The sequence below is a fragment of the Musca autumnalis genome, unplaced genomic scaffold (assembly GCF_047663935.1).
Source record: "Musca autumnalis isolate F117 unplaced genomic scaffold, ASM4766393v1 scaffold_3, whole genome shotgun sequence".
NCBI classification, from domain to species: Eukaryota; Metazoa; Arthropoda; class Insecta; order Diptera; family Muscidae; genus Musca; species Musca autumnalis.
The window spans coordinates 200,740,805-200,766,952 of NW_027411866.1; the positions used below are offsets into that span (position 1 = coordinate 200,740,805).

General features: G+C 36.9%; 1 protein-coding gene across 8 annotated transcripts in view; it reads left to right on the plus strand.

Annotated features, from left to right (window-relative positions):
- Nucleotides 1-26,148, plus strand: part of LOC141398713 (neurobeachin-like) — a 906,809-nt gene that overhangs the window by 266,207 nt on the left and 614,454 nt on the right. For 2 of the 8 annotated variants that reach the window (XM_073976301.1, XM_073976302.1), the window contains exon 3: nt 15,113-15,318. The exons of the other annotated variants lie outside the window; for them this stretch is intronic. In XM_073976301.1, coding sequence (XP_073832402.1) covers nt 15,113-15,121 — 9 coding nt within the window. In that variant the 3' untranslated portion in view covers nt 15,122-15,318. Of the gene's footprint in view, nt 1-15,112; nt 15,319-26,148 lie in introns of those variants that run through there. 8 annotated transcript variants of the gene reach the window in all.

A 26,148-nucleotide genomic window follows, 5' to 3' on the forward strand; every position in this document is an offset into this window, starting at 1 on the left:
AAACGTTTTACTTTAATACCAAATCTTGTTCCTTAAGCGAGGTCCTTTTTATACCAAATTTTGTCTTAGAGCTGCTTTTCCAAAGCAGTTATCTTTACCACGAATCAGAACAAAACTTCCAAGCGTTAGATACTCAAACTTTAAGTTCAATTTCTTCACTATTGGTTTATGTTCGAACATGGATTCTTTATACATACATACAATGATACATCCACAGGTAGGTACTTCACATGTATCACAGGGTACAACCATTACATACTCAATATGATTATTGTTTTCCATTTCTTCATTGCCTTTAATATCTGAATTGCAGGATGACTGGCTATCATTGACCGACCAATACATGCGATAGCAGTAGGAACACGTATCTCTATGGTAGTAACATATTTTTACTACTCTGCACCAGCAGCAATGGCGTGCCATGCATATCTTTGGACATTCCAATAACTTGTCAGGATGTGATGAACGGACAGCAACAGCAGGAACCCAAGTAGTAGTTGTAGTCATACTGATAGTAACAATAAAGGGTGGAATGTAATATGACGTCTCATTCAATGGTGATCTCCTCTTTATCCCTCTGGCCGTTGTGGTTCTTCAGCATCATTACACATGTTTACGAACTCTTAGCATACAACTTCGAAACGAAACTTCTGCATGTTTCGTGGAAATTTCCCTTATGGACAATCGGTTGGTTGGTCATGCAGCAGCAGGCCCAACTAAATTATGTTTGTAATAAAGAATGAGATGCCATCATGATAGAGCAGATATCTACTCCAAAAAATTTTATTCTATAATAGCTGATCATTGTTGTATATCGAGAATTTTTGGTTTGTTTATTTTCTTCTAGATTAAAACTTAATTTAATACACATTTGAAGTATTCTGGGAATGGGTTGTTGGGTATATGATTTGAGATGAGTTGCATGAAATGCTCTATGGGTAGGTTTTGGAATTTAAATGTAAATTTACTTAAGTGAAATTGAAAAGAAAAGTACCTTAAATTGGATTTCGATTATTTTGTTGGGTTGGTGAGATGAGATGAGGACGGTAAATATCACAAGGCATCAAAAATAAATATTTAAAAAATCCACGTTTGTGGCTTTAATAGTCCCTCAAAAATAAATATTTAAATAATCCTTTGATAGTCCCTCAAAAATATTATTTAAAAAATCCACGTTTGTGGTTGTGATAGTCCCTCAAAAATATTATTTAAAAAATCCACTTTTGTGGCTTTGATAGCCCTTCAAAAATATTATTTAAAAAATCTACGTTTGTGGCTTTGATAGTCCCTCAAAAATATTATTTAAAAAATCCACGTTTGTGGTTGTGATAGTCCCTCAAAAATATTATTTAAAAAATCCACGTTTGTGGTTGTGATAGTCCCTCAAAAATATTATTTAAAAAATCCACGTTTGTGGTTGTGATAGTCCCTCAAAAATATTATTTAAAAAATCCACGTTTGTGGTTGTGATAGTCCCTCAAAAATATTATTTAAAAAATCCACGTTTGTGGCTTTGATAGTCCCTCAAAAATATTATTTAAAAAATCCACGTTTGTGGAAGTCCCTCAAAAATATTATTTAAAAAATCCACGTTTGTGGAAGTCCCTCAAACATATTATTTAAAAAATCCACGTTTGTGGTTGTGATAGTCCCTCAAAAATATTATTTAAAAAATCCACGTTTGTGGAAGTCCCTCAAAAATATTATTTAAAAAATCCACGTTTGTGGAAGTCCCTCAAACATATTATTTAAAAAATCCACGTTTGTGGTTGTGATAGTCCCTCAAAAATATTATTTAAAAAATCCACGTTTGTGGAAGTCCCTCAAACATATTATTTAAAAAATCCACGTTTGTGGTTGTGATAGTCCCTCAAAAATATTATTTAAAAAATCCACGTTTGTGGAAGTCCCTCAAAAATATTATTTAAAAAATCCACGTTTGTGGAAGTCCCTCAAACATATTATTTAAAAAATCCACGTTTGTGGTTGTGATAGTCCCTCAAAAATATTATTTAAAAAATCCACGTTTGTGGTTGTGATAGTCCCTCAAAAATATTATTTAAAAAATCCACGTTTGTGGTTGTGATAGTCCCTCAAAAATATTATTTAAAAAATCCACGTTTGTGGTTGTGATAGTCCCTCAAAAATATTATTTAAAAAATCCACGTTTGTGGTTGTGATAGTCCCTCAAAAATATTATTTAAAAAATCCACGTTTGTGGTTGTGATAGTCCCTCAAACATATTATTTAAAAAATCCACGTTTGTGGTTGTGATAGTCCCTCAAAAATATTATTTAAACAATCCACGTTTGTGATTGTGATAGTCCCTCAAAAATATTATTTAAAAAATCCACATTTGTGGTTGTGATAGTCCCTCAAAAATATTATTTAAAAAATCCACGTTTGTGGTTGTGATAGTCCCTCAAACATATTATTTAAAAAATCCACGTTTGTGGTTGTGATAGTCCCTCAAAAATATTATTTAAAAAATCCACGTTTGTGGTTGTGATAGTCCCTCAAAAATATTATTTAAAAAATCCACGTTTGTGTATGTGATAGTCCCTCAAAAATATTATTTAAAAAATCCACGTTTGTGTATGTGATAGTCCCTCAAAAATATTATTTAAAAAATCCACGTTTGTGTATGTGATAGTCCCTCAAAAATATTATTTAAAAAATCCACGTTTGTGTATGTGATAGTCCCTCAAAAATATTATTTAAAAAATCCACGTTTGTGTATGTGATAGTCCCTCAAAAATATTATTTAAAAAATCCACGTTTGTGTATGTGATAGTCCCTCAAAAATATTATTTAAAAAATCCACGTTTGTGTATGTGATAGTCCCTCAAAAATATTATTTAAAAAATCCACGTTTGTGTATGTGATAGTCCCTCAAAAATATTATTTAAAAAATCCACGTTTGTGTATGTGATAGTCCCTCAAAAATATTATTTAAAAAATCCACGTTTGTGTATGTGATAGTCCCTCAAAAATATTATTTAAAAAATCCACGTTTGTGTATGTGATAGTCCCTCAAAAATATTATTTAAAAAATCCACGTTTGTGTATGTGATAGTCCCTCAAAAATATTATTTAAAAAATCCACGTTTGTGTATGTGATAGTCCCTCAAAAATATTATTTAAAAAATCCACGTTTGTGTATGTGATAGTCCCTCAAAAATATTATTTAAAAAATCCACGTTTGTGTATGTGATAGTCCCTCAAAAATATTATTTAAAAAATCCACGTTTGTGTATGTGATAGTCCCTCAAAAATATTATTTAAAAAATCCACGTTTGTGGTTGTGATAGTCCCTCAAAAATATTATTTAAAAAAATCCAGGTTTGTGGCTTAGATAGTCCCTCAAAAATATTATTTAAAAAATCCACTTTTGTGGATTTTATTATTTAAAAAATCCACGTTTGTGGTTGTGATAGTCCCTCAAAAATATTATTTAAAAAATCCACGTTTGTGGTTGTGATAGTCCCTCAAAAATATTATTTAAAAAATCCACGTTTGTGGTTGTGATAGTCCCTCAAAAATATTATTTAAAAAATCCACGTTTGTGGTTGTGATAGTCCCTCAAAAATATTATTTAAAAAATCCACGTTCGTGGTTGTGATAGTCCCTCAAAAATATTATTTAAAAAATCCACGTTTGTGGTTGTGATAGTCCCTCAAAAATATTATTTAAAAAATCCACGTTTGTGGTTGTGATAGTCCCTCAAAAATATTATTTAAAAAATCCACGTTTGTGGTTGTGATAGTCCCTCAAAAATATTATTTAAAAAATCCACGTTTGTGGTTGTGATAGTCCCTCAAAAATATTATTTAAAAAATCCACGTTTGTGGTTGTGATAGTCCCTCAAAAATATTATTTAAAAAATTCACGTTTGTGGTTGTGATAGTCCCTCAAAAATATTATTTAAAAAATTCACGTTTGTGGTTGTGATAGTCCCTCAAAAATATTATTTAAAAAATCCACGTTTGTGGTTGTGATAGTCCCTCAAAAATATTATTTAAAAAATCCACGTTTGTGGTTGTGATAGTCCCTCAAAAATATTATTTAAAAAATCCACGTTTGTGGTTGTGATAGTTCCTCAAAAATATTATTTAAAAAATCCACGTTTGTGGTTGTGATAGTCCCTCAAAAATATTATTTAAAAAATCCACGTTTGTGGTTGTGATAGTCCCTCAAAAATATTATTTAAAAAATCCACGTTTGTGGTTGTGATAGTTCCTCAAAAATATTATTTAAAAAATCCACGTTTGTGGTTGTGATAGTCCCTCAAAAATATTATTTAAAAAATCCACGTTTGTGGTTGTGATAGTTCCTCAAAAATATTTTTTAAAAAATCCACGTTTGTGGTTGTGATAGTCCTTCAAAAATATTATTTAAAAAATCCACGTTTGTGGTTGTGATAGTCCTTCAAAAATATTATTTAAAAAATCCACGTTTGTGGTTGTGATAGTCCCTCAAAAATATTATTTAAAAAATCCACGTTTGTGGTTGTGATAGTCCCTCAAAAATATTATTTAAAAAATCCACGTTTGTGGTTGTGATAGTCCCTCAAAAATATTATTTAAAAAATCCACGTTTGCGGTTGTGATAGTCCCTCAAAAATATTATTTAAAAAATCCACGTTTGTGGTTGTGATAGTCCCTCAAAAATATTATTTAAAAAATCCACGTTTGTGGCTTTGATAGTCCCTCAAAAATATTTAAAAAATCCACGTTTGTGGTTGTGATAGTCCCTCAAAAATATTATTTAAAAAATCCACGTTTGTGGTTGTGATAGTCTCTCAAAAATATTATTTAAAAAATCCACGTTTGTGGTTGTGATAGTCCCTCAAAAATATTATTTAAAAAATCCACGTTTGTGGTTGTGATAGTCCCTCAAAAATATTATTTAAAAAAAATCCACGTTTGTGGTTGTGATAGTTCCTCAAAAATATTATTTAGAAAAATCCACGTTTGTGGTTGTGATAGTCCCTCAAAAATATTATTTAAAAAATACACGTTTGTGGCTTTGATAGTCCCTCAAAAATATTATTTAAAAAATCCACGTTTGTGGTTGTGATAGTCCCTCAAAAATATTATTTAGAAAATTCACGTTTGTGGCTTTGATAGTCCCTCAAAAATATCATTAAAAAATCCGCATTTATAAGTCAGAGATTCGCTAAAAATAAATATTTAAAAATCCACGTTTGTGGCTTTGATATTCTCCCAACAAATGTTTAACGAATCTTCGTTTGTTGTTCTGATAGTCCCCCACCCATTCTTTCGTAAATAACCCTTATTAATTTTGTCGAAATTTAATCACAATTCTGCCATTAAATTCTTTTCCAGAAATAAAGTACTTCCTGTATATTATCCTCTTTCTTGAAAATAATATTCTCTTCCTCTGACACTCTTGAGAGTTTTTTTTGAGCCGAAAACGTGTATAACATATTTTTGTTCTGTTTCCAAATAACAGATTAATTTATTACATATTTAACGAACCTTGTGATAACATAATTCGTCTGTTAAGCTTGTGGCCCATACATGGATGTATGTTTTATGTGAGCAGAGAAATGTAACAAATCCAGAGAAGAAGAAAAAACCAAGAAACAAGTGAATTATCATCTACCTGAGACATTAATCTCTTTTGTAGAAGATGTAGACAGTGGCAACAATGTACTTCTCTTTAATGTACTTTAATTCGCCATTAAGACATCAGCCTTGTTTCTTGGCCTTGTTGTTACAGTTCAGGTTGTTGTTTTTTGTCTAATCCTGTAACATTCTGGAAAATTAATGTCCATATTTTTTGTTCGTCTAGTTAAGTATCCTCATCATCGTTATCATCATTGTTGGCTGAATAAACATTATCATTAAGCAAAAAATAAGAAGAAGAATACTTTCTCCCATTCTTCTAAAATGGATTTCTCCCGAAAATATATTTATATAAAAATAAGTATTACGAAAATATAATAAATTAGATTTAATGAGAATCATTATAAACATTTTGTTTTTTTTTTTTTTTTTTTTGTATCCAAAGAAATGTTAGCATATATAGGGGGTTTCTGACAGACAAACGGACTGAAATGGCTAAATCGATTCCCAGTTTTCTGAAACGGATAGCATATGTGGTATCGATCTGTAAAAGTCACATTTGAAGGGAACACATTTTACTGTGGCACAAAACATTATTAGATGCTTAGAAAATCTATATTTCTTATATTTTCGACGTTGTCATTTGTTAATTTCCTCTTCGAGGCTTAAGCAGATTGCAACCAAAACCTATTTTGATATTAAAATTTGCATTTCAGTTTTCTTAAACACCTCTTTCTTTTTGTTATATTATTTTCCTTTTTTGTTTGAAAGTTTACACACTCTATATCTCTTCCAAAAGCTTGTTTGTATTATGGGGGGGTTATTTATAAATGTGTCCATGTGTTTATGTGACAGGGTCTATGTTTGCACGTAAACATTTTCGTTCAAAAAAAAAAAAAAAAAAAAAAACATGAATTGCCGTCTTAATGTTTGTTCATAATCCTGGAAAAACGCCTGCAACGCCAAAGCTGCTGCTGCTATAGAACAAACGTTTTCACCATATTTTTTCTTTGTAGTAGTTGTTGTTGTTTTCTTATGGAAAAAACATAATGTAAAGAAAAATATTATATACATTATAAAAATGAGAAAGAATAAAATAGAGGTGAAAAAAAAAACGTACATACGAACGAACAAATATGTAAAGCGTTATGTGTGAACGGCATGAAACACAAAAACATTTAAGAAAACAAGAAATTTGAATATAAATGAAAGACACACACACACAAAACGGGGAATAACTGGGGGTCTCTTTTGCTGTTTATCTTTGGCCCTGAAACAGCATGAACGCAATTCCATGCACGGCTTTATTTTTTGTTTTTTGCGGAATATTCTTAAGCTTTATCTCTCTCTGTAAGTATACGATAAAAAGCGTTCTTTTAACGCTTAAAGGGAATCATTGGCGTTTTAAATATTAAAGAATCAGGGTATAATGACTATAACTCTACAATGAAATTCGCATATTGGCAATCTCAGCGAAAATAATTAATAATTTGCTCTGGGAAAATAATTCAAGATTATATTTTAAACATCATCAATCGGTTTGTTGATAAATATACGAGGGCTATAAAAAAATTGTCAGCCAAGGCTATAGTCGGGTTGGGGCCGACTATGTGATACCCTTTACCACTACCCCTGTGCATAAGCTTTTGACTGGTAAAATTCAAAATATTTGGATAGCTTAGCGGAAAAGTACGCCAACCATCCTTCTCTGTGAGACCCCCATCAACCCCCAACATTTCGTGAGAATCCGATCAAAATTCCGACCTGTAGTGTGATTGCACAAAAAATGGAAAAGGGACGCATTACCCACTATTGCGATATCTCTGTTGTTTGACCACCTATGACAACCTACTTCACATCGTTGTAAAGATGATATTTTCTGCTTTCCTTGCCAGTTTTTGATATACCTCTTACAGAAGAGAGATATTCCCTTTGAAATAAAACGTTGGCCTTTTCTCAAAATATGTTTTTTTCACATTCTGACAACTGAATAATAACCGACCACTAACTCCCAAAATTTCGATCAAAATTGCGACCTGTAGCGTGATTACAACAAAAAAAATGGAAAATGGGATACCGACTATTGCGTTTTTTTGCCACCTACGCCAACCTGCTGTGCATCATTGTAAAGATGGGATTTTCTACTTTCATAGTCAAGCATTGTTTTTGGAAGGTCCCCAACCAAAGCTGTGATATTCGTCATTATTATTAAAATCACAAAAATGAAAAGTTGGGTTCTGTTAGCGGCTATTGCGATATCTTCGTTGTTTGACTACCTACGACAACCTACGTTGCAAAGGTGATATTTTTTACTCTCATTAGCAGGTTTTATTTTTGATATTCCCCATATAGAAACGGAGATATTCGCTTTGAAATTTTTCTCCTAATAAGTTTTTGCCCATTCCGACCCCAGAATATTATCCGACATCACCAAAATCAATAGACTTCTTCCCCTCCGTGACCTTAATCGACACCCAAAATTTGGTGACGACCGGATTAAAATTGCGACCTGTAGTGTGATTACAAGGTTTAGATGGACAGACGAACGGACGGACACACATAGCCAGATCGACTCAGCTCGTCGAGACATTAATTTTGGTATATATATCTATGGGTCTACGACCATTATTCCAATGGGTTACAAACTGTTTGGCCAAAACCAACTTATAATACCCTCCCCACATAGTGGGTATAAAACATGCCAGTACCAAGTGCGGAATGACGTACAATGATATGCAATACTGCAAGCTGCGAGGGGTCTTAGGAAGTACTCAAGTATAATGTAAAAAACAAGTATATGTAAAACTTCGACTGCAAGAGACATTAATATGTATTAATGCAAGGATCTACTAGCGAACGCAAGGCCATGGCTGCAAGAGGCCTTAATAAGTACTCAATCAAGGATAGACAAAGATTCGAGGGCTCTACAACTTCAAAATCCTTAATATGTACTCAACAATTTTCTGGAAGGATACGCAAGGCTCTGGTGAGAGAAATCCTCATACGTACTCAGGCAAGGATCTACAAGGATTCGTAAGTGTAGGACTGCATGAGTCCTCAATAAGCACTATACATAACTCAGAAGTTTTACCTATGGCAGAACTGTCCTACCGTTGTTAAAGTTTTAGTAAACCGGATATATCCTCCATGAAAATTTGTCGGCATAACGAGAGCTATTATTGGTAAACATTTCAGATGCACCCCAGATGTCTTTGTATTCAATAACCAATATGTATGTCTACATTCCAATACATATCCAATAATGAATATACAGAAAAACAAAACATACCCAGCACTACATTTTAACTAACCCTTTGGCACTGCATTTTAACTGACCCTATAGAACTGAATTTTAACTATCCCTTTGGGGTAGAATAGGATGCAGTCCAAAGCACGTGTTTTGATACAGGCATTCTGCGGAATGTATGCAAGCCATTGCAAAATATCCCAGAACAAATAAAATTAATTTTTTTATTTGTGTAAAACAAAAATATTAAGAACTTTATTACATTAACACAAATTATGAAAATTTTCCATGGGATTCAATCGCAACGATGCGTGTTTCCTCCGCTCTCCATTTAATCCAAGCTGAACTGTTTTTGCTTCATCTGCCAAATGGGTTTGGTATTGTCTTCCTTTTACCAGCTAAGACTTCGACATGTACTCCAAGAGCACTCCATTGGGAAATTTTCTTATCGCAATAATTTTATTTTATAACAAAATTTTGGAAATGTAAAATTTTTTGGAAATTGTATGCCGGTGCCTGTAGAGATGTACAAACTGATTTATGTACTTGTAGGGATCTCTAACAACTGCTAATAAAATGTAGCGAGTCCGTTTGGACTGCATCCGGATGCTGTTAAATTGTGAGGAATTGGAGTGCCTTTTTCACGACTCCCTTGAACTGCATGCGGATGTTGTTAAAATGTGACAAATGGATGTGATTCTTTGGATTGCATCTAAATGCAGTTAAAGTGTCAGGAATGGAGTGCCTTTTCCACGACTCCGTTTGAACTGCATCAAAACATGCCGTGAAAGAACTAGTCCACATTGCACTACTTCCAATTTATTTTGCTGGGTAGTTTTATTCTGAACCAAGTCCGGGTAAATATCAAAATTGACCATGAAAACGGGACAATATCGATTAGTTGTCAATGAGAACCGTTCCTAAAATCTTCTGAGCAACATTTTTGTACAATATTTGGATACTGAAAAGTCTCATCTTGTGGTACTTTTACCACGGTTCAAGAAATAAAGGACATAAGGACATGAAAGGAAGTGAGCTGGAAGAACGAATTGTTCTACCAAAATATTCGCCAATCGATTTGACTGAAGACATGCAATCTCAAAACGAAACTACAATAACGCCAAACAGATATATGAAACTATTTTCCCAAGTATTATAGAGGACATATCAAAAAATTCATCACGCGATATCTTAGAAACTTGACCTATGGCGAAATTTTCCATTTGGGTTCTTAATATGCTTACCAAGGACGTCTGAAACAAATTTGATCTTATGGAACTACACATACAACATCCCCGAAAGGACAAGGGGGAATTCTCTTATGGACTTCCCTAAGAAAAAAAAATATACATACATAGTTGGCCCTCAACAGAACATTTGTCTTATAAGCCGAACTAAGAAAAGTTTTCCATTTATCCCTTGTTGTTGCTTTATTTCTCCAATTTGGACTACCGCGCTGTTTGATCTGGTCTTCCACTTGTTTATACTCCATAGAAGAATTGGCGGCCAATATTTATACACTTTTTAGCGATACCATCATCCTTCATTCTTATTGTTATGACATGCCCTAGCCAACACAATCGTTGTATTTCGATACGTTTAACTATACTGATGTCACTGTATAGCCGATACAGTATAGCAGACAGATCGTGGTTCCTATGCCAACGCAGATTGGCCCGTAGATCTTTTTTTCTCAGAGGAATTTTAACGAGATATGGCTTTGTTTTTAAGCAGCTTATTTAAGCTAAAGTAGCATCTGTCAGTCAATACAATTCTTATTTTTATTTCACAACTTATGTTGTTTTTTTTGTGTTTACGGCTGTGTGGAGGTAGGCGATGTCTTTAACTACCTAAAATTTATAGGAACCAACTTCCACAGTTTTACCTAGTTCTAGGGACGCATTTCGCGGCGATGCTATCAACTTGGTCTTATCGCCGTTTTCTGAAGTAGATTCTCCTTCAAGCTTCTTGAGATCACACAAAAGGCTGTCTTATTGTCTGAAAACTCTTTTGTTAGTGAACTGTTTTTTTACCGGGGGCCCGCATTTCAGTTAATGTGATCTTACAAATTCGGATGAGGTTTTAGGGCGTACCAAATTCAGACATGGCTTGGAATACCTTTGAACGTAAGAGGTTGCTCTGCATCTCTTGGGTCCTTTTCAGGATTTGCCGCAGGGTAAATATCTTCTGGCCAATGCTCAATTTGCCATGTCTAAAGCCACATCGGTATGACCCAATTATTTCGTTGACCAAAGAATTTAGTCGTTCACACATTATCCCAGATAGTATTATATATGCAATAGCGAGCAGTCTTTTGCCCCCGTAATTGGTGCACACAGTCTTATCTCTTTTCTTGTGGACGAGACATAGGATGCTCACGTTCCAATCGTCGGGCACACGTTCTTCCTTCCATATGGTGCTAACTATCTGATCCATTCAACTTATTAGCGTGTCGCCTCCCGTCATAAACAGTTCGGCCATCGGCTCCTGCGGCCTTATTATTCTTCTACTTGGGGCGGTATGCACTCGATACCATCTTCTGGGATTGGATATGTGGTATCGTCGTCGTCTTTGCTGGTATTGGATGCCAACAGTTTGGGGTCTTTTTATAACAGGAGCACACGTTTTGTATATGTTACCAGATATCCCTACAGGAGGATGTGCCTGTACGAAAACAATCAGTTTGATGTTTTACTCTTTGGTAGAATTTTCGGACTTGATTCTGGCTGCTGAACATTCCAATTTTTTCACACTCCCGCTTTTCTATTTTTGTTCTCTCCTTTTCTCCCCATACCTCTCTCGTGCGCTATGAGTAGCTTCTTATTGTAGAGTAGCGTGGGCGAAATTTTGCAAACCGTTATAATTCTTCCATTTAAGTTCCGCAAATTTTTTTAACGGACAACTTTTTCATGTAGATTTCTCTAATTATTTTGTTATAATGTTTTTATACCCTCAGCTTCTAGGTCAAAGAGGGTATATACACCTTGATACAATGAAAATGTGCTTCATCGAAATAATGGTTTTAGACCCCAAGTATGTTTGGACGGAATTGGTTTCATAAGATTTGGAGTCGCTTTAGCCAGCTCACGCTAACTCTCGAACAGATCAAGGTAAAATTTTGCCTTGTTCAAACTTATATAAATCAGGTTCAGTTATGGACTATATCGGTCTACTTCGAGTGCTTCTCACACTAAATTTCGGAAAAATTCAGTATAAGGCCTTGTCTCGCATCGAATTGATTCCTTTTGCAGCAATTTGTATTCGCTTCCCCCTTGCGACAGTACAACAGATTTTTAGGGACACGTCCATACTTTCTGAGGACATGGCTCAAAAGTTGTAAAAACCTCATACGATAACTCTCGAACAGAGTCAAAATTTTTTACAAGTACACCCTAATATTTTCGCCAATTACTTTTGAGTTCCATCATGGGACACATCGGTCTAATCCTACGGGTACCATCCCCACAAAAGTTTAAAATTGTTTGTTGAAATAATGCTCACGATAACTCTCGATTTGGTATAAACTTTACACATCGCAATATATCTTTAAAAAAATAGATTATGGTGGAATATGGACTGTATCGAACCACTCCGTCAAATATCGCTCACGCAAAATGTCCTATTACGGCGGTACCGTTTCTTTTGGCAAGCTGTAAAAATCCCCGTCATCACCAATTGAAATTACTGCTTAGTAGACAGGGGAAATGACTAATTAGACAGAAACTCATTTTATCACAAAATAAAACGAATTATGCCCAGAAATTGTTGCATATTTTGCATATCTTGTATATTTGCATAGTTTAACATATTTGCATAAAATGAGCATATGCAAAACCATATTCAAGGATTTGTGGCCTAAGTCTCTCACCGAAATGTCTGAAATTTTGTATTAAGTTTTCGTTGGGGGTAAAAACTTCTCCACCTGAAATTTGTCGGTATAGGTCCAAGTCTTCATATAGCCTCCATTGAAAAGTACCTCCCGAATTTCTGTATTTTGAAGTTTATGACCCCAATATTCCACCGAAATGCCAGAAATGTTGTATTTAGTCTTCGTTGGTGGTATAAAACTTTTCACTTGAAATTTTTCCGCAAAGGTCCACTACTCCATAGAACGGGGCCACCCGATTTTCGGTATTTTGAAGGTTGCGGCCTCAATATCCCACCGAAATGACTGACATTCGATATTTAATCTTTCTTTGGGGGTATAAAACTTTCCACCTGAAATTTGTCGGTATAGGTACACGTCTTCATATAGCCCAAATAAAACGGTACCTCCCGCTTTTCGGTATTTTGAAGGTTGCGGCCTCAATATCTCACAAAAATGATTGAAATTCGGTATTTAATCTCCATTGGTGGTATAAAACTTTCCACCCGAAAATTTGTCGGTATGCGTACACGTCTTTATATAGCCCCCATAGAAAGGTATATCCCGATTTTCTCGATTTTGAAGGTTGTGGCATCAATATCCCTCCGAAATCGCTGAAATTTGGTACTAAGTCTTCGTTGGGGGTATAAAACTTTTCACAATTTGTCGGTATAAGTCCAGGCCTTTATTTAGCCCCCATAGAATGATACTTTCCTATTTTCAGTATTTTGAAGGTCGTGGCTTTGGTTATACGTTTCTCCATTTTATTGACTTGCCTGAAGAGAATTTGGAACAGAAAAAAATGTACACTTAAAAATTTTGAAATATTTGTTGTATACAAAATATGTAAAATGCAAAAAATAAATATTTGCATATGCATAATTTAAGCATTTTGCATATGTGATATGTTGGGATTGCTATTTAATCAGAAGCCAAAAATATGCCCAGCCCAAAAAATTGGGCTGTTTACTGATTAGCACGATAACTAAATAAATGAGCTCCCGTTTTGAGCGAAACTTTGCACATCGTAAAATTTCTTCCAAATGTGCGTCAACCCCCCAAAAGGCTTTATATCGGAGAACATCTTCAAATACCTCCCTCAGTATGTGTAGTTTTAAATGGGCGTGAAGATAAAGCGATTTTAACAAGCGGAGACAAAAACCACATTTGTGGTGGTATAAGAGTATAACAATTGTAAAAACGATTTTAAAAAATGATTTTTTTGGATACATGTATGATTTAGAATATTACTCAGAATACTAAAAAAAAAATATATTTTATTGTGGATATTTTGAGAAAATTGGAAATTTTTGAAAAAAAAAAACTATTATTGCACGAGAAGATTAAACAAAATTTACCGATGATTAAATGCCTTCATGTATGGAATGGACCTATTGAGGGGTCCTCTAGGAAAAATTTATGAGCCCTGCGGATATATGCAGGGCAACGTTAAATAGGGTATTGAAAGCACTTTCAGACTATATTTATTTCAATACATGATGATTGTAGAAATTTTGAAATATTGACCGTTTATGAAAACACTAAATATTTGGGGGTAGACCAATTGAGGGGCCCTCTAGGAAAAATTTATGAACCCTGCGGATATATGGAGGGACCGTTAAATAGGGTATTGAGAGCACTTTCAGACTATATTTATTTCAATACATGATGATTGTAGAAATTTTGAAATATTGACCGTTTATGAAAACACTCTATATTTGGGAGTGGACCTATTGAGGGGCCCTCTAGGAAACATTTATGAACCCTGCGGATATAAGAAGGGCATACGTGCATACGTCCAAACAAATCCACAAAGTTCTATGAACCCCGGGAAAATGATATCGAAGGTGTAGCGGGTATTCAATCTGGCCATAGTTGTCCCAATTCACACAGGCTGAGGTATATCTCTGTCGGCAAACCGACTGACGCTTTTTTACTTGGTTTAAAACATTCCATCAAGTATGGCCTCTTCCAGTAGAATGTTAAATGGGTTTCACGTTAGGCCTAAGTATGTGAAATAGATACTGCAGTAGATCCTTGTAAAGGACAAAAAGATCTACTCCCATTATTATAAGTCTTCTTTGGTTATAGTTTGGATTTACCGAACAGATTTATAGCTTTTCGGTTAACATAAAGTTAAAAATGATTATTGAATTTCAAGGAGGAGTTTCTTGGCAATAACTTTCAATGTAAAAATTATATTTTTAATGTCTTTAAGTTGGTTTATTTTGCGTTTTCAAATCCATCAGATAGTAAAAGAACACATATAATAATGGCCCCTAATGTTTATTTAAGGTTACATTTTATTCTAATGCAATTTAGTAAAGTGGGCGATAAAGTTGTCTTTCATTATATTTTTAAAGTCTTTTCGTAATACTAATCCTTTTTTTAATTTTCTTCTCATTTTAGGTAAGTTGAGCATGGGTATAGTTAAGTTGCAGTTATTATATATTTTAAAACAATTACGTAAGTAGACAAAAATATTAATTTTTTTTTAAATGTTTAACAGATTATTAAATATTTAGTTTTCTGCTGTAAAGACAGGGATATCTGTAGAGCCCATCCCATTTTCTTGCAAATAAAATACAACTAAAAAACGAACACATAAATTCAAAGCTACAAAAATAATCAACATAAAATACAACCCAGCTAAGAAATGAAATTGCAGATTTTGTAACCCCAAGTCATAAAATAAATAAAAAACAAACAAGGATGAGGATGCAAAAGGTGAATCAAACACACACACCCACTTAACTCTATTTCACCGGCAAACAAAACTCCCCCCAATAAGCCTGTCAAAAAAGCCGTTTTGTAAACATAACCAACCTAAAAGTATAAGCCTTTACCAAATATTGCTGCATAAACACACACAGCTACAATGGACGACGGTACTCCCCCACTTTATCATAAAAGTAATAAGAAACATATTTTCCACAACATAAGACATTTCTTTCCCCCTTTTTTCTTAATATTTGTTTTCTTTTTTTCTACATCAAAATCTTATTACATTTACCTTTATAACTGAAGTTGGGAATAGGGAAATATTTTTGGACGAAGTTAAACATGAAAATGTAGATTTGCATTTGTTGGCCTCTTCTTGTTTGCACAAGCCAAAAGACTGCAAACAGAGCTATCCTTATAACCAAGAAATTCTATCAGAAAAATGGGGGATAAGAAAAATTTGTAAACATAAGGAAATGTGATTAAATGAAAAAAAATGTTTATGTCTGGTTTTAGTCTTTCCACTTCTTAGCAAAAATAGAAGTTTTTATAGTTGTTTGCTATATGGGGGAAGAATTAACTTCACATTCACTATGAATGAATTGGTGTGTGTTATTGATGTTGGTTGCTTTCTCAGCTTTAGATACTACTGCTGCTGGCAACCGTAACGTATGAGTGATTTTTCTTAATTTATTAAGAACACTCATTCTACCACATGGCCGGCTAGCTAGATAACTTGTTCTACACAATAAGTGTACAAAACACATCGTCATATTTACGTTGTGAAAACACCTAGGGTTCAAACATACAGTGCTGCTCAAAACATTTGCAACTGGAATGACTAGTTCATATTTTATATAGTTCTGAGCAGGGTTTCGGAGTCGAGGTATTTTTGGCTCGACTCCGACTCCAGACCGGGTTTTTTCACGACTTCGGCTCCGACTCCGAGGGTATATTCCTATACCACTAAAATTAATAAAATGTGCACAAATGTTTAACTTTTTCCTATATTTGGCCCATATAGGCTAATTTATTGGCTTTTTCTAACATATTCTTTAGAAAGTGCATTAGTATTCAACTATGGAACATAAATATGAAGTAATATTCATATCTGTATTATTATACCCTCAGCCTTTAGGCTATGAAGGGTATATACACTTTCATTCGGGCAAAATGTGCCTCATCGAAATAATGGTTTTAGACCCCTAGTATGTTTGGACGAAATGTGTTTCAGACAATTTGGAGTCGATTGAGCAATGTCCGTCCGTCTGCCTGTCTGTCTGGCTGGCTGGAGCGCACGATAACTCTCGAACGGATAAACCGATTCGGTTCAAATTTTGGCTTTCGTAATATTTTACCCAAACTTAGTTTAAGTTCGAAGATGGGCTATATCGGTACACTCCTTCCGGTACCTCCCCCACAAAAGTTCGAAAATGTTCGAAAAATTTGTGCGCACGATAACTCTTGAAGGGAGTAACCGATTTGGTGCATACTTTGTCGATCGTGAAATGTGTACCAGGCTTAAATAAGTTTTCAATATGGACTCAATCGGTCCACTCCTTCGGGTACCTCCCACACAAAATTTCGGAGAAGTTCAGTTTAGGCCCAGCTCTCGAATCGCTTTGGTTTTAGTTTTAGCAACTTGTATTCCATACTACGGTACAAGTTTCATCAGGGGCAAGTCCATACTTCCCTCCTCATGTAGATGGTCCACTGAAGATTTGAGGAGGCACCCTGCTTCTGTTCTCAGGGCGGCATTCTGGCAAGTTTGAATCTTTTTCCAATTCATGTCACATAATCTCGGGGACCAGACTGGCGCCGCATAGCTTACCACAGACCGACCTATCGCGTTATATGTGGTCAACAAGGTTTCTTTATTTGCACCCCAAGTGCTGCCGGATAGGGACTTGAGGATCTTGTTCCTACTTTTCAGTTTGTCGCAGATAGCAGTGGCGTGTGCGCACGACGTGAAAGTAGTGTCGAATGTGACCCCTAAAATTTTGGGACAGTTTGTGGTCGGAATTCTGCCACCGTCGACCACGGCTGTCCATGTGGTGAACAGAGTGGTTTTTGATTTTGTGGCGGAAATCTGCATATTCCTCGAATGGAAAAAGCTAGTAAGATCGGTTAACGACGCCAGGATCGTGCAATCATCCGCATACGTTACGATCTCGATGCCGTCTGGAGGGGGCGGAATACAGGAGAGTTAGAGGTTAAACAGTTCCGGAGATATCACCCCTTCTTGGGGAACTCCCTCTTTCACTCTACGGGTTTTGGACTTCTTGTTCCTGAATTCCACGTACGACTGGCGTCCACACATATAATTGACTATCCAACGTTTCAAGCTTGGTCGGAGGGTTGTCTGCTCAATGTCCTCAAACAGCGTGGAGTGCCTGACTGTATCAAAGGCTTTTGATAAGTCAAGCGCCACCATCACTGTTCTATCGCACGGCCGTCTCTGGTTGAGTCCTTGACAAATATGTGTGGTAATGGCGTGCAGCGCAGTTGTCGTGCTGTGCTGCTTACGGAATCCATGCTGATGATCGGCAACTTGATAGCTATTTCTGATACTGGGGAGGACTAAGGCCTCAAGGGTCTTTGCTACGGGCGACAAAAGCGAAATCGGCCTGTACGATTCACTTATGCTGGCATCCTTGCCGGGCTTCCGTAGTGGGACCACCCTGCCCATTTTCCAGACTTCGGGAACAATGAGGGTGGATAGCGACAAGTTGAGAACTTTAGTGAGATACTCCACTCCCGGCTCATCCAGCTGCTTCAGCATTACCGTTCCTGATGGCATTGGCAACATCATCCATTGTAAACTGTGGTGGTTCCTCCTCGGCAGGAAGAGATCTGATGCGACGTAATACTCTTCTCTTCGCACTGTCACTGCTCGACAAACTGTCGATTGAAATAATTTGAGCACCTTTACGGGTCAGTCAACGTAACGTCGCCAAACGTGGCTGAGGTCCTATCTTCCCTTCTTCCAGGGTTCGAGAGTGACTTAACCGTTGCCCACAGTTCACCTATACCGGCTCCAATGTTGCAACTCTTCAGATGATTTAACCACTTGTTCCGCTTATGCTCGCCGACCAGCCTGTTAACTTCCAGTGTCAGCCTCTGCTGGGTAGTTTGGTCTTACTTCGGGTATTCGACCAGCTGGGATATGACGAGCGGCTGCAGCAGTAATGATGTCTCGGAACTTCCTTTTCGCTACCCGAACATCATAAGGATTGGGCAGTTCTCTGAAGCGGTGATTGCTGAACTCTTTGAAACGCGGCCTATAAGCTTTCTTATGATTGACTAATGTGCGGCGTTCAGAGGTAATGAAATCGGGTGGTCTGCTAATGGAGACAATTATGGGGAGATGGTCTGATCCAAGGGAAATGACGGGTTGCCAGGTAACTTCATTTGCCAGACCAGGTGACACGATAGTTATGTCTGACGACCTGTGACACTCTCCTCTAATTCTGGTAGGGGCGTCCTCATTGACCGTGCAAAACGTAGAGCTAAAAATACATATGTATGTTTAGAAAGCTTTTGTCGGTTTTGGCGTTTTTTTTCCTTCGTACCAGTAAATTTTGGAAGGAACTGTTCCCCATGAGAAAATCTTTAAGCTTTCAAAATATGTGAAAATGAAGGGGCAGTACTAACCATAAAAACATGCGGAGCATGCGGTAAAAATTATAAGCAATTCATGAAAGGTTTTAAAATGGATCTAAGCCAACATTTTAGAATGCTTCGAGAGCCTTAAAAAGCCATTTTCATGAATTTTATCCAATTTCATCTGAAAGAACATAACAAAATCTGCTTTCTGAATTTTAATCTGAAAAATAGCACGAAGTATACTGAACCCCTCTTTTTATAAAAGCGTTGTGCGGTACCAACTCGAAAACTAAATCTATTTTTGGGGGCTTATCAAGAAGATCAACATCTAGTCCTCCATCTATCGATTTTGTAAAAAATATTAGATTTTACGGAAATGGTTGACAGAAAAAGTCAAAATATTAATGTTTGGCTTAAAAAACTGACGTTTTTGTCATAAAATGGGCCAACAAAATATGACAAATAAAATCGATCGATGAATTTCTATTATTCACACATTTTTGTAACATAAGTGTTCATAACTGAATAATCCTTTTTAAATACTGAAAATAGGGTCAATAAAGGATCAAATAACAAAAACAAATTATATATCAAAACTCAAAATGTCTTTAAAGATAGATTGAATGTGATATAGGCATCTGAGTTGCATATGTTTTGAGCAGCACTGTACATGCATATGCACATACATACTATGTATGTAAATAATAAAATCTAAAATTAAATTAAATTATATGTGTGTATGAACTTTAAATTGGGTATGAACTTTAATTGGGGATTAGGACTATCATCTCTTAACCATTCGTATGTTAAGTACATATTATTGTGATTTTGATCGAATAAATAGTGGAGGCTATGTATTCGTTTAAAAGTTCAGTATGATATCAAGCCCCTTATCAAGGTCTTTCTTGACACCACTAAAACATCCATTAAAGTGGAGTATTTTCTTAATTACATTTTTAATCAATATTTGCTCAATGAAAAACTTTTCTACAATTTTCCATTTACCTTTCGTTTTTTTTCTTGTTTTGTTTCGTGGTTTCGTTCCGTTGCAATAATTTATCATCGATTAATTTATAATTGTCGGAAAATAAAAGTTTTTCCACTTACGAAAGTACACACAATCTGCTGCCGCTGCAAATATCTTAACCGAAATGTTGTTTTTAATGCATGGCAAGAAAAACTTTGGCAATTAACGAAGGTATCGACACTTTTTTGTTGGCAGTTTTAAAATGTTATTATAAAAATCGAAAAAGTTTTCGCTAGGTTGATGTGAAAACGATGCTCAAAATAAAGTTGCAATGCCATTCGATTGGCTGAAACCATAAGCTAGTGTTCAATGACAACGTGTGGGGGGATATCGGGTAAAAAAATGAACCACGAAATATCGGACAAATTTACTGTACGTGTATACAGAACAACCCTTTTCCATCAGAAGACTGCACAATTTCTTCACCTTTGAACGCCATGGTTCAGGATGCGCAGCTGCCATGTTGACAGCTACTCCACTCGGAGACCTTGAGGTCCATTGTGATCATCATCGCCATACTTTCATCAATTTTGGGGAACATCATCACTGCTGCAGGTTGATAAGTTTCGTCGAACCAACTTTAGTGACCCCAGAGTCAAGGGTCTGACACTGGAAGTTCATGGATTGGTCGGTGAGCATACCCGGAGCAAATGACAAAATCTTGTGAAGAGTTGCAACATTGAAGCTGAAATAAGTGGATTGTGGACAACGGTGAAGTCACAGTCGAATCCACGAAATATGAGCTCAATCGCCTTTGGCGATGTTACGCTGACTAATCCAAGGCTGCGCAATTTATATTAATCGACAGTTTGTCGACCACTTCGGGAATATCGGGGCAAAAAAGAGAGTAATACTTCGCATTAGATCTCTGCCTGTTGAGGAGGAATCACCACAATTTACAATGGATGATGTTGCAAATGCCGGAAGAAACACTAAATCATCTAAAGCGCGTTGGACACTGATAGAATCGTGATGGTAATACTGAAACATATGGAAGAGCTCAAAGTTTAGTATCTCACGAAAGTTCTCAACCTATCGCTAGCCTCTCACCTCGTGTCCGAAGTCTAGAAAATGGACAAGGTAGTCCAGCTACTGAAGCCATGCATGAATGCCAGGTAAGGCGAATCGTACAATTTAGCTTTTATCTCCCATAACAAAGGCTCTAGGGGCTTTACACCTCCACAGCATTGGAAATAGCTATCATTTGCCGGTCATTAATCAGATTGGGTGTCATAGGCAGCACATCACTACAACGGTGCAGCATGACAACTCCACTCATATTCGCTGAGGACTTAAGCAGATGGATGAGCTGGAAGCTTAGTATCTCACCAAAGTTTTCAACCTGTCGCCTCTTACTTCGTGCCAGAACTCTGGAAAATGGGCAAGGTAGTAGTAACTTTATGGTTACAACCCATCGAAGCAGCCACATTTCTACAACTGAAGATAGACCAGGACCAGATTAAGCAGACAATTTACCTTAACAACATATCATACTGTTACAACAACAAGAGCTCTTCTTTAGTATATAAGACCAACAGATTTGCTATCATACAGAATAGCAAAAATGCCATTCTATAGAAGATCTAGAAAACTCTATACAAAAGACCAAGAGGGGAAAAACAAGAAAAGGGCCCTTTGTCTCATAGATGATCAAGAGATCTATGCTGTCATGCCATGTGGTCTCGAGGTCTATATGAACCAAGTTATCTTCTATCTGTTATAAGAAAGACCTGGGGTCTTCTACTCTATACAAGATTATGCCGCCTTCTGTCCTATAGAAGGCCAAGGCAAATTGTTACTCTAGCTCTTATAGAAACCCAAGTGGTCTTCTTCTTTATGGGAGACTAAACGATCTTTTACCCTATAGGAGAACAAGTGGTTTCTTTCCCTTAAGAAAGATTAAGTGGTATATCATATAAGAGACCGGTTTTCAATCTTAGGTCCTCTGGTTTTTACCTCATATAAGAGACCAAGAATAAGAGGTCTTCTATCCTATACAAGTCAAAGTGTTATTTTATATCATATAGAAGACCAAGTGGCCTTCTATGCTATAGAAGACCAAGAGGCCTCCTATGTTATAGAAGACCAAGTTGTCTCCTATCCTGTAGAAGGCCAAGAGGTCTTGTAACGTGAGGTTATTATCACGTACATATGACAAAAACTACTATCAAGTAGCCCTCATTGTCAGCGCTTTGTCTACATTTCATTACACCCAACTATTTCTACCTGTTACTTGCGCTATAACAGGCCATACAATCATAAATTTCGCTCTAGTGTATTTTTGCGACTTTCGTTGTCACTGTCTTCGGCTAATAATTCTCAGTCGCTTCATACTCCAGGTTATTGAAATATTTCAGAATTGGAGGCAAATGGTGAGCTGGCTACTGCAGGGTGTTAGCTACACGGGGTGGAACTAAAGGTTTTTTAAAACCGCCAACGTACACCTTGGTGCTACCGAGTTGGTAATACTTTTTGGAAGCTACATTTTAAATTGTGGTGACTAATAAATTACACTGGACTCTTGAGTCATCTGTTCTATTCGGCACTGGACCTTCGGGTATATCAGTTCTTCAGGGCCCTCGGGTTATCTGTTCCATTCAGCACTCGACCTTGGAATTTTTCAGTTCTACAGGGCTCTTGAGTCATCTGTTCTATTCGGCACTGGACCTGTGGGGTTTCCAGTTCTACAGGGCCTTCGGGTCATCTGTTTCATTCAGCACTCGACCTTCGGATTTTTCAGTTCTACAGGGCTCTTGAGTCGTCTGTTCTATTCGGCACTGGACCTTTGGGGTGTTCAGTTGTACAGGGCCTTCGGGTCATCTGTTCCATTCGGCACTGGACCTTCGGGTTTTTTCAGTTCTACATGGCCTTCGGGTCGTCTGTTCTATTCGGCACTGGACCTTCGGATTTTTCAGTTCTGAGTCATCTGTTCCATTCGGCACTGGACCTTCGGATTTTTCAGTTCTACAGGGCTCTTGAGTAATCTGTTCTATTCGGCACTGGACATTTAGGGTTTTCAGTCCTACAGGGCCTTTGGGTCATCTGTTTCATTCGGCACTGGACCTTCGGATTTTTCAGTTCTACAGGGCTCTTGAGTCATCTGTTCCATTCGGCACTGGACCTTCGGGTTTTTTCAGTTCTACAGGACCTGCGGTTCATCTGTTCTATTCGGCACTGGACCCTCGGGTTTTTTCAATTCTGAGTCATCTGTTCCATTCGGCACTGGACCTTTAGGGTTTTCAGTCGTACAGGGTGTTTGGGTCATCTGTTCCATTCGGCACTGGACCTTCGGATTTTTCAGTTCTACAGGGCTCTTGAGTCATCTGTTCTATTCGCCACTGGACCTTTGAGGTGTTCAGTTCTACAGGGCCTTCGGGTCATCTGTTCCATTCGGCAATGGACCTTCGGATTTTTCAGTTCTACATGGCCTTTGGGTCATCTGTTCCATTCGGCACTGGACCTTCGGGTTTTTTCAGTTCTGAGTCATCTGTTCCATTCGGCACTGGACCTTCGGATTTTTCCGTTCTACAGGGCTCTTAAGTCATCTGTTCCATTCGGCACTGGATATTCGGGTTTTTCAGTTCTACAGGGCCTGCGGGTCATCTGTTCTATTCGGCACTTGACTCCCGGGTTTTTCAGTTCTACAGGGCCTTCGGGTCATCTGTTCTATTCGGCACTGGACCCTTCGGGTTTTCAGTTCTACAGGACCTTCGGGTCATCTGTTCCATTAGGCACTGGACCTTCGGGTTTTATCAGTTCTGAGTCATCTGTTCCATTCGGCACTGGACCTTTAGGGTTTTCAATCCTACAGGGCCTTTGGGTCATCTGTTCCATTCGGCACTGGACCTTCGGATTTTTCAGCTCTACAGGGCTCTTGAGTCATCTGTTCTTTTCGGCACTGGAGCTTTGGGGTGTTCAGTTCTACAGCGCTCTTGAGTCATCTGTTCCATTCGGCACTGGAACTTCGGATTTTCCAGTTCTACAGGGCCTTCGGGTCATCTGTTCCACTGTTTGGGTAGTAGTAGTATTACATTGTAGAATCTAGACCGTAGTCCTAGACTAACACCCGAGCGACGAATCCATCGTGTCAACACGCGAACGCCGGATCCATAGTGTTCCCGAGCATCAAAAGCCGAAAGCCAAATCCATCGTGTTCCCGAACATCAACAGCCGAGGGCCGAATCCATAGTGTTCCCGAACATCAACGGCCGAACGCCGAATCCATCGTGTTTCCGAACATCATCAGCCGAACGTTGAATCCATCGGCGCACCAAGCACTATTGGCCGAACGCCGAATCCACCTGGTTCCCAATTAGCTATTGTAAACTCTTAAATCAATAAAATCCGTATTAATCCCCTGGAAAGGGAAAATACAAGACCGTGAACGCAACTGAGCTTACCTCAGCTAACGATAAAAACACGTTACAGTCTTCTATCCTATAGAATAGAATGAAAGACCAAGTAGTCTACCATCCTATAAAACACCATCAGGAGGTGTTCTATCTTCCAGAAGCAAAATATGCATTCCATTATATTGATGTCTGCACCGTGGTGCAGTGGTAAGCTCGTCCGCCTTGCACTCAGAAGGTCTGCGTTTTAATCCTTGACAGGAACATCGGAATTTTCGGAGGTGGCAAATCTCATCAGTGACATACATTTCCTGTTTTCCTACAAGTGGTGTCGTAAGACATCCGATAAAAAGTAGGTCTTATATCATTCAACCAATATGAGTCGGAACTGAATTTTGGCAAGCGCGATTTAGAAGTTTAAACTAAAACTTAGCATCTTTAGCTCTAGGTTCCCGCTTTAAACATAAAACTTTTTTTACCTTCATTGACCTCGATTTCGAATTTTCCCGAATGAAACTCAAAACGAAATAGTTTTTCTTATAAAAAAATTAAATTTCCTTTTCAAACCTACTCTAACCCCCGAAGAACATTAAGAGTTTATAATGTAATTTCAATTGCAATTTGCAGTAAGGTAATACCTTCGACCAACAGCAGAACAGGAGTAGAATTATTATCATGACCATGAATGCATCAGGAATACGTGGGCGATGATACACATTTGTATTTGTGTAACTGGAGTATCAAGTATCAATGTATTTGAAAGTATGTATGTGTGTGGTATGTAAGTTAGCGTGAGAACATTGCATGAAAGTACTTGAGTTTTATTGCATTGTGTGAGGATATACTACATAGGTTTGTCTGTATGTAAGACCGCGTTTTACATTAGCAAATTGTGTTCAATGAAGGATAAATAAAGGCAACAACAGAGCAACTACCGTAACAATGATGACGACATTAACAATAACAACAACTACTGCAACAAAAGCTAGACGAAAACAAAAACAATAAAAATACAAAAAAAACGGGTTAAAAGTATACCAGCCACAATGACAACAATGGCAACAACTAACCGACATCCAACATCAATGGCAATGGAATAATCCATGTGTGAAGAGCCAACAGACTGCAACACAATTTTATTAGCCGCACACACCCACAGAACCATTCACACACATGATGTCCTTATTCCTTTTAAATATGTTGTAGTGTGTGTTTCTCTCTCTTTCTCTTTCATTCTCAATTTTGCTTATTAGCTTCTTATTGCCAATTTACTTGTCATGCTGTTGCTCTATAGCCATTATTGTTACTGCCATTGCTGAGGACGTGCTGCAGTTTTACGTTTACTGTAAATTGTTGCTGTTGTTGTTTACTGCTGTTCACTGAAATCGCCAGCATGTGAACGAAGCAATGACAGAATTGCTGTAATAAAAATCATTGTTGCATTTGATGACTCAAATCTCTAGCTTTACCAAAGCGTGGTAAGCACTTGAAAATATCGGAAAACTTTTAAACAAATGGCAAAACAGAAAATTTTGGTTATGTTGACAATATTTAATCAGCTGATTCACAATAATGACTCTAAAAATGTTGTGAATTTTTATACCCTCCACCATAATATGGAGGGCATAATTAAATTTGTCATTCCGTTTGTAACACATCGAAATATTCATCGGAGACCCAATAAAGTTTATATATTCTTGATCAGGGTAAAACTCTAAGTCGGTATAACCATGTCCGTCCGT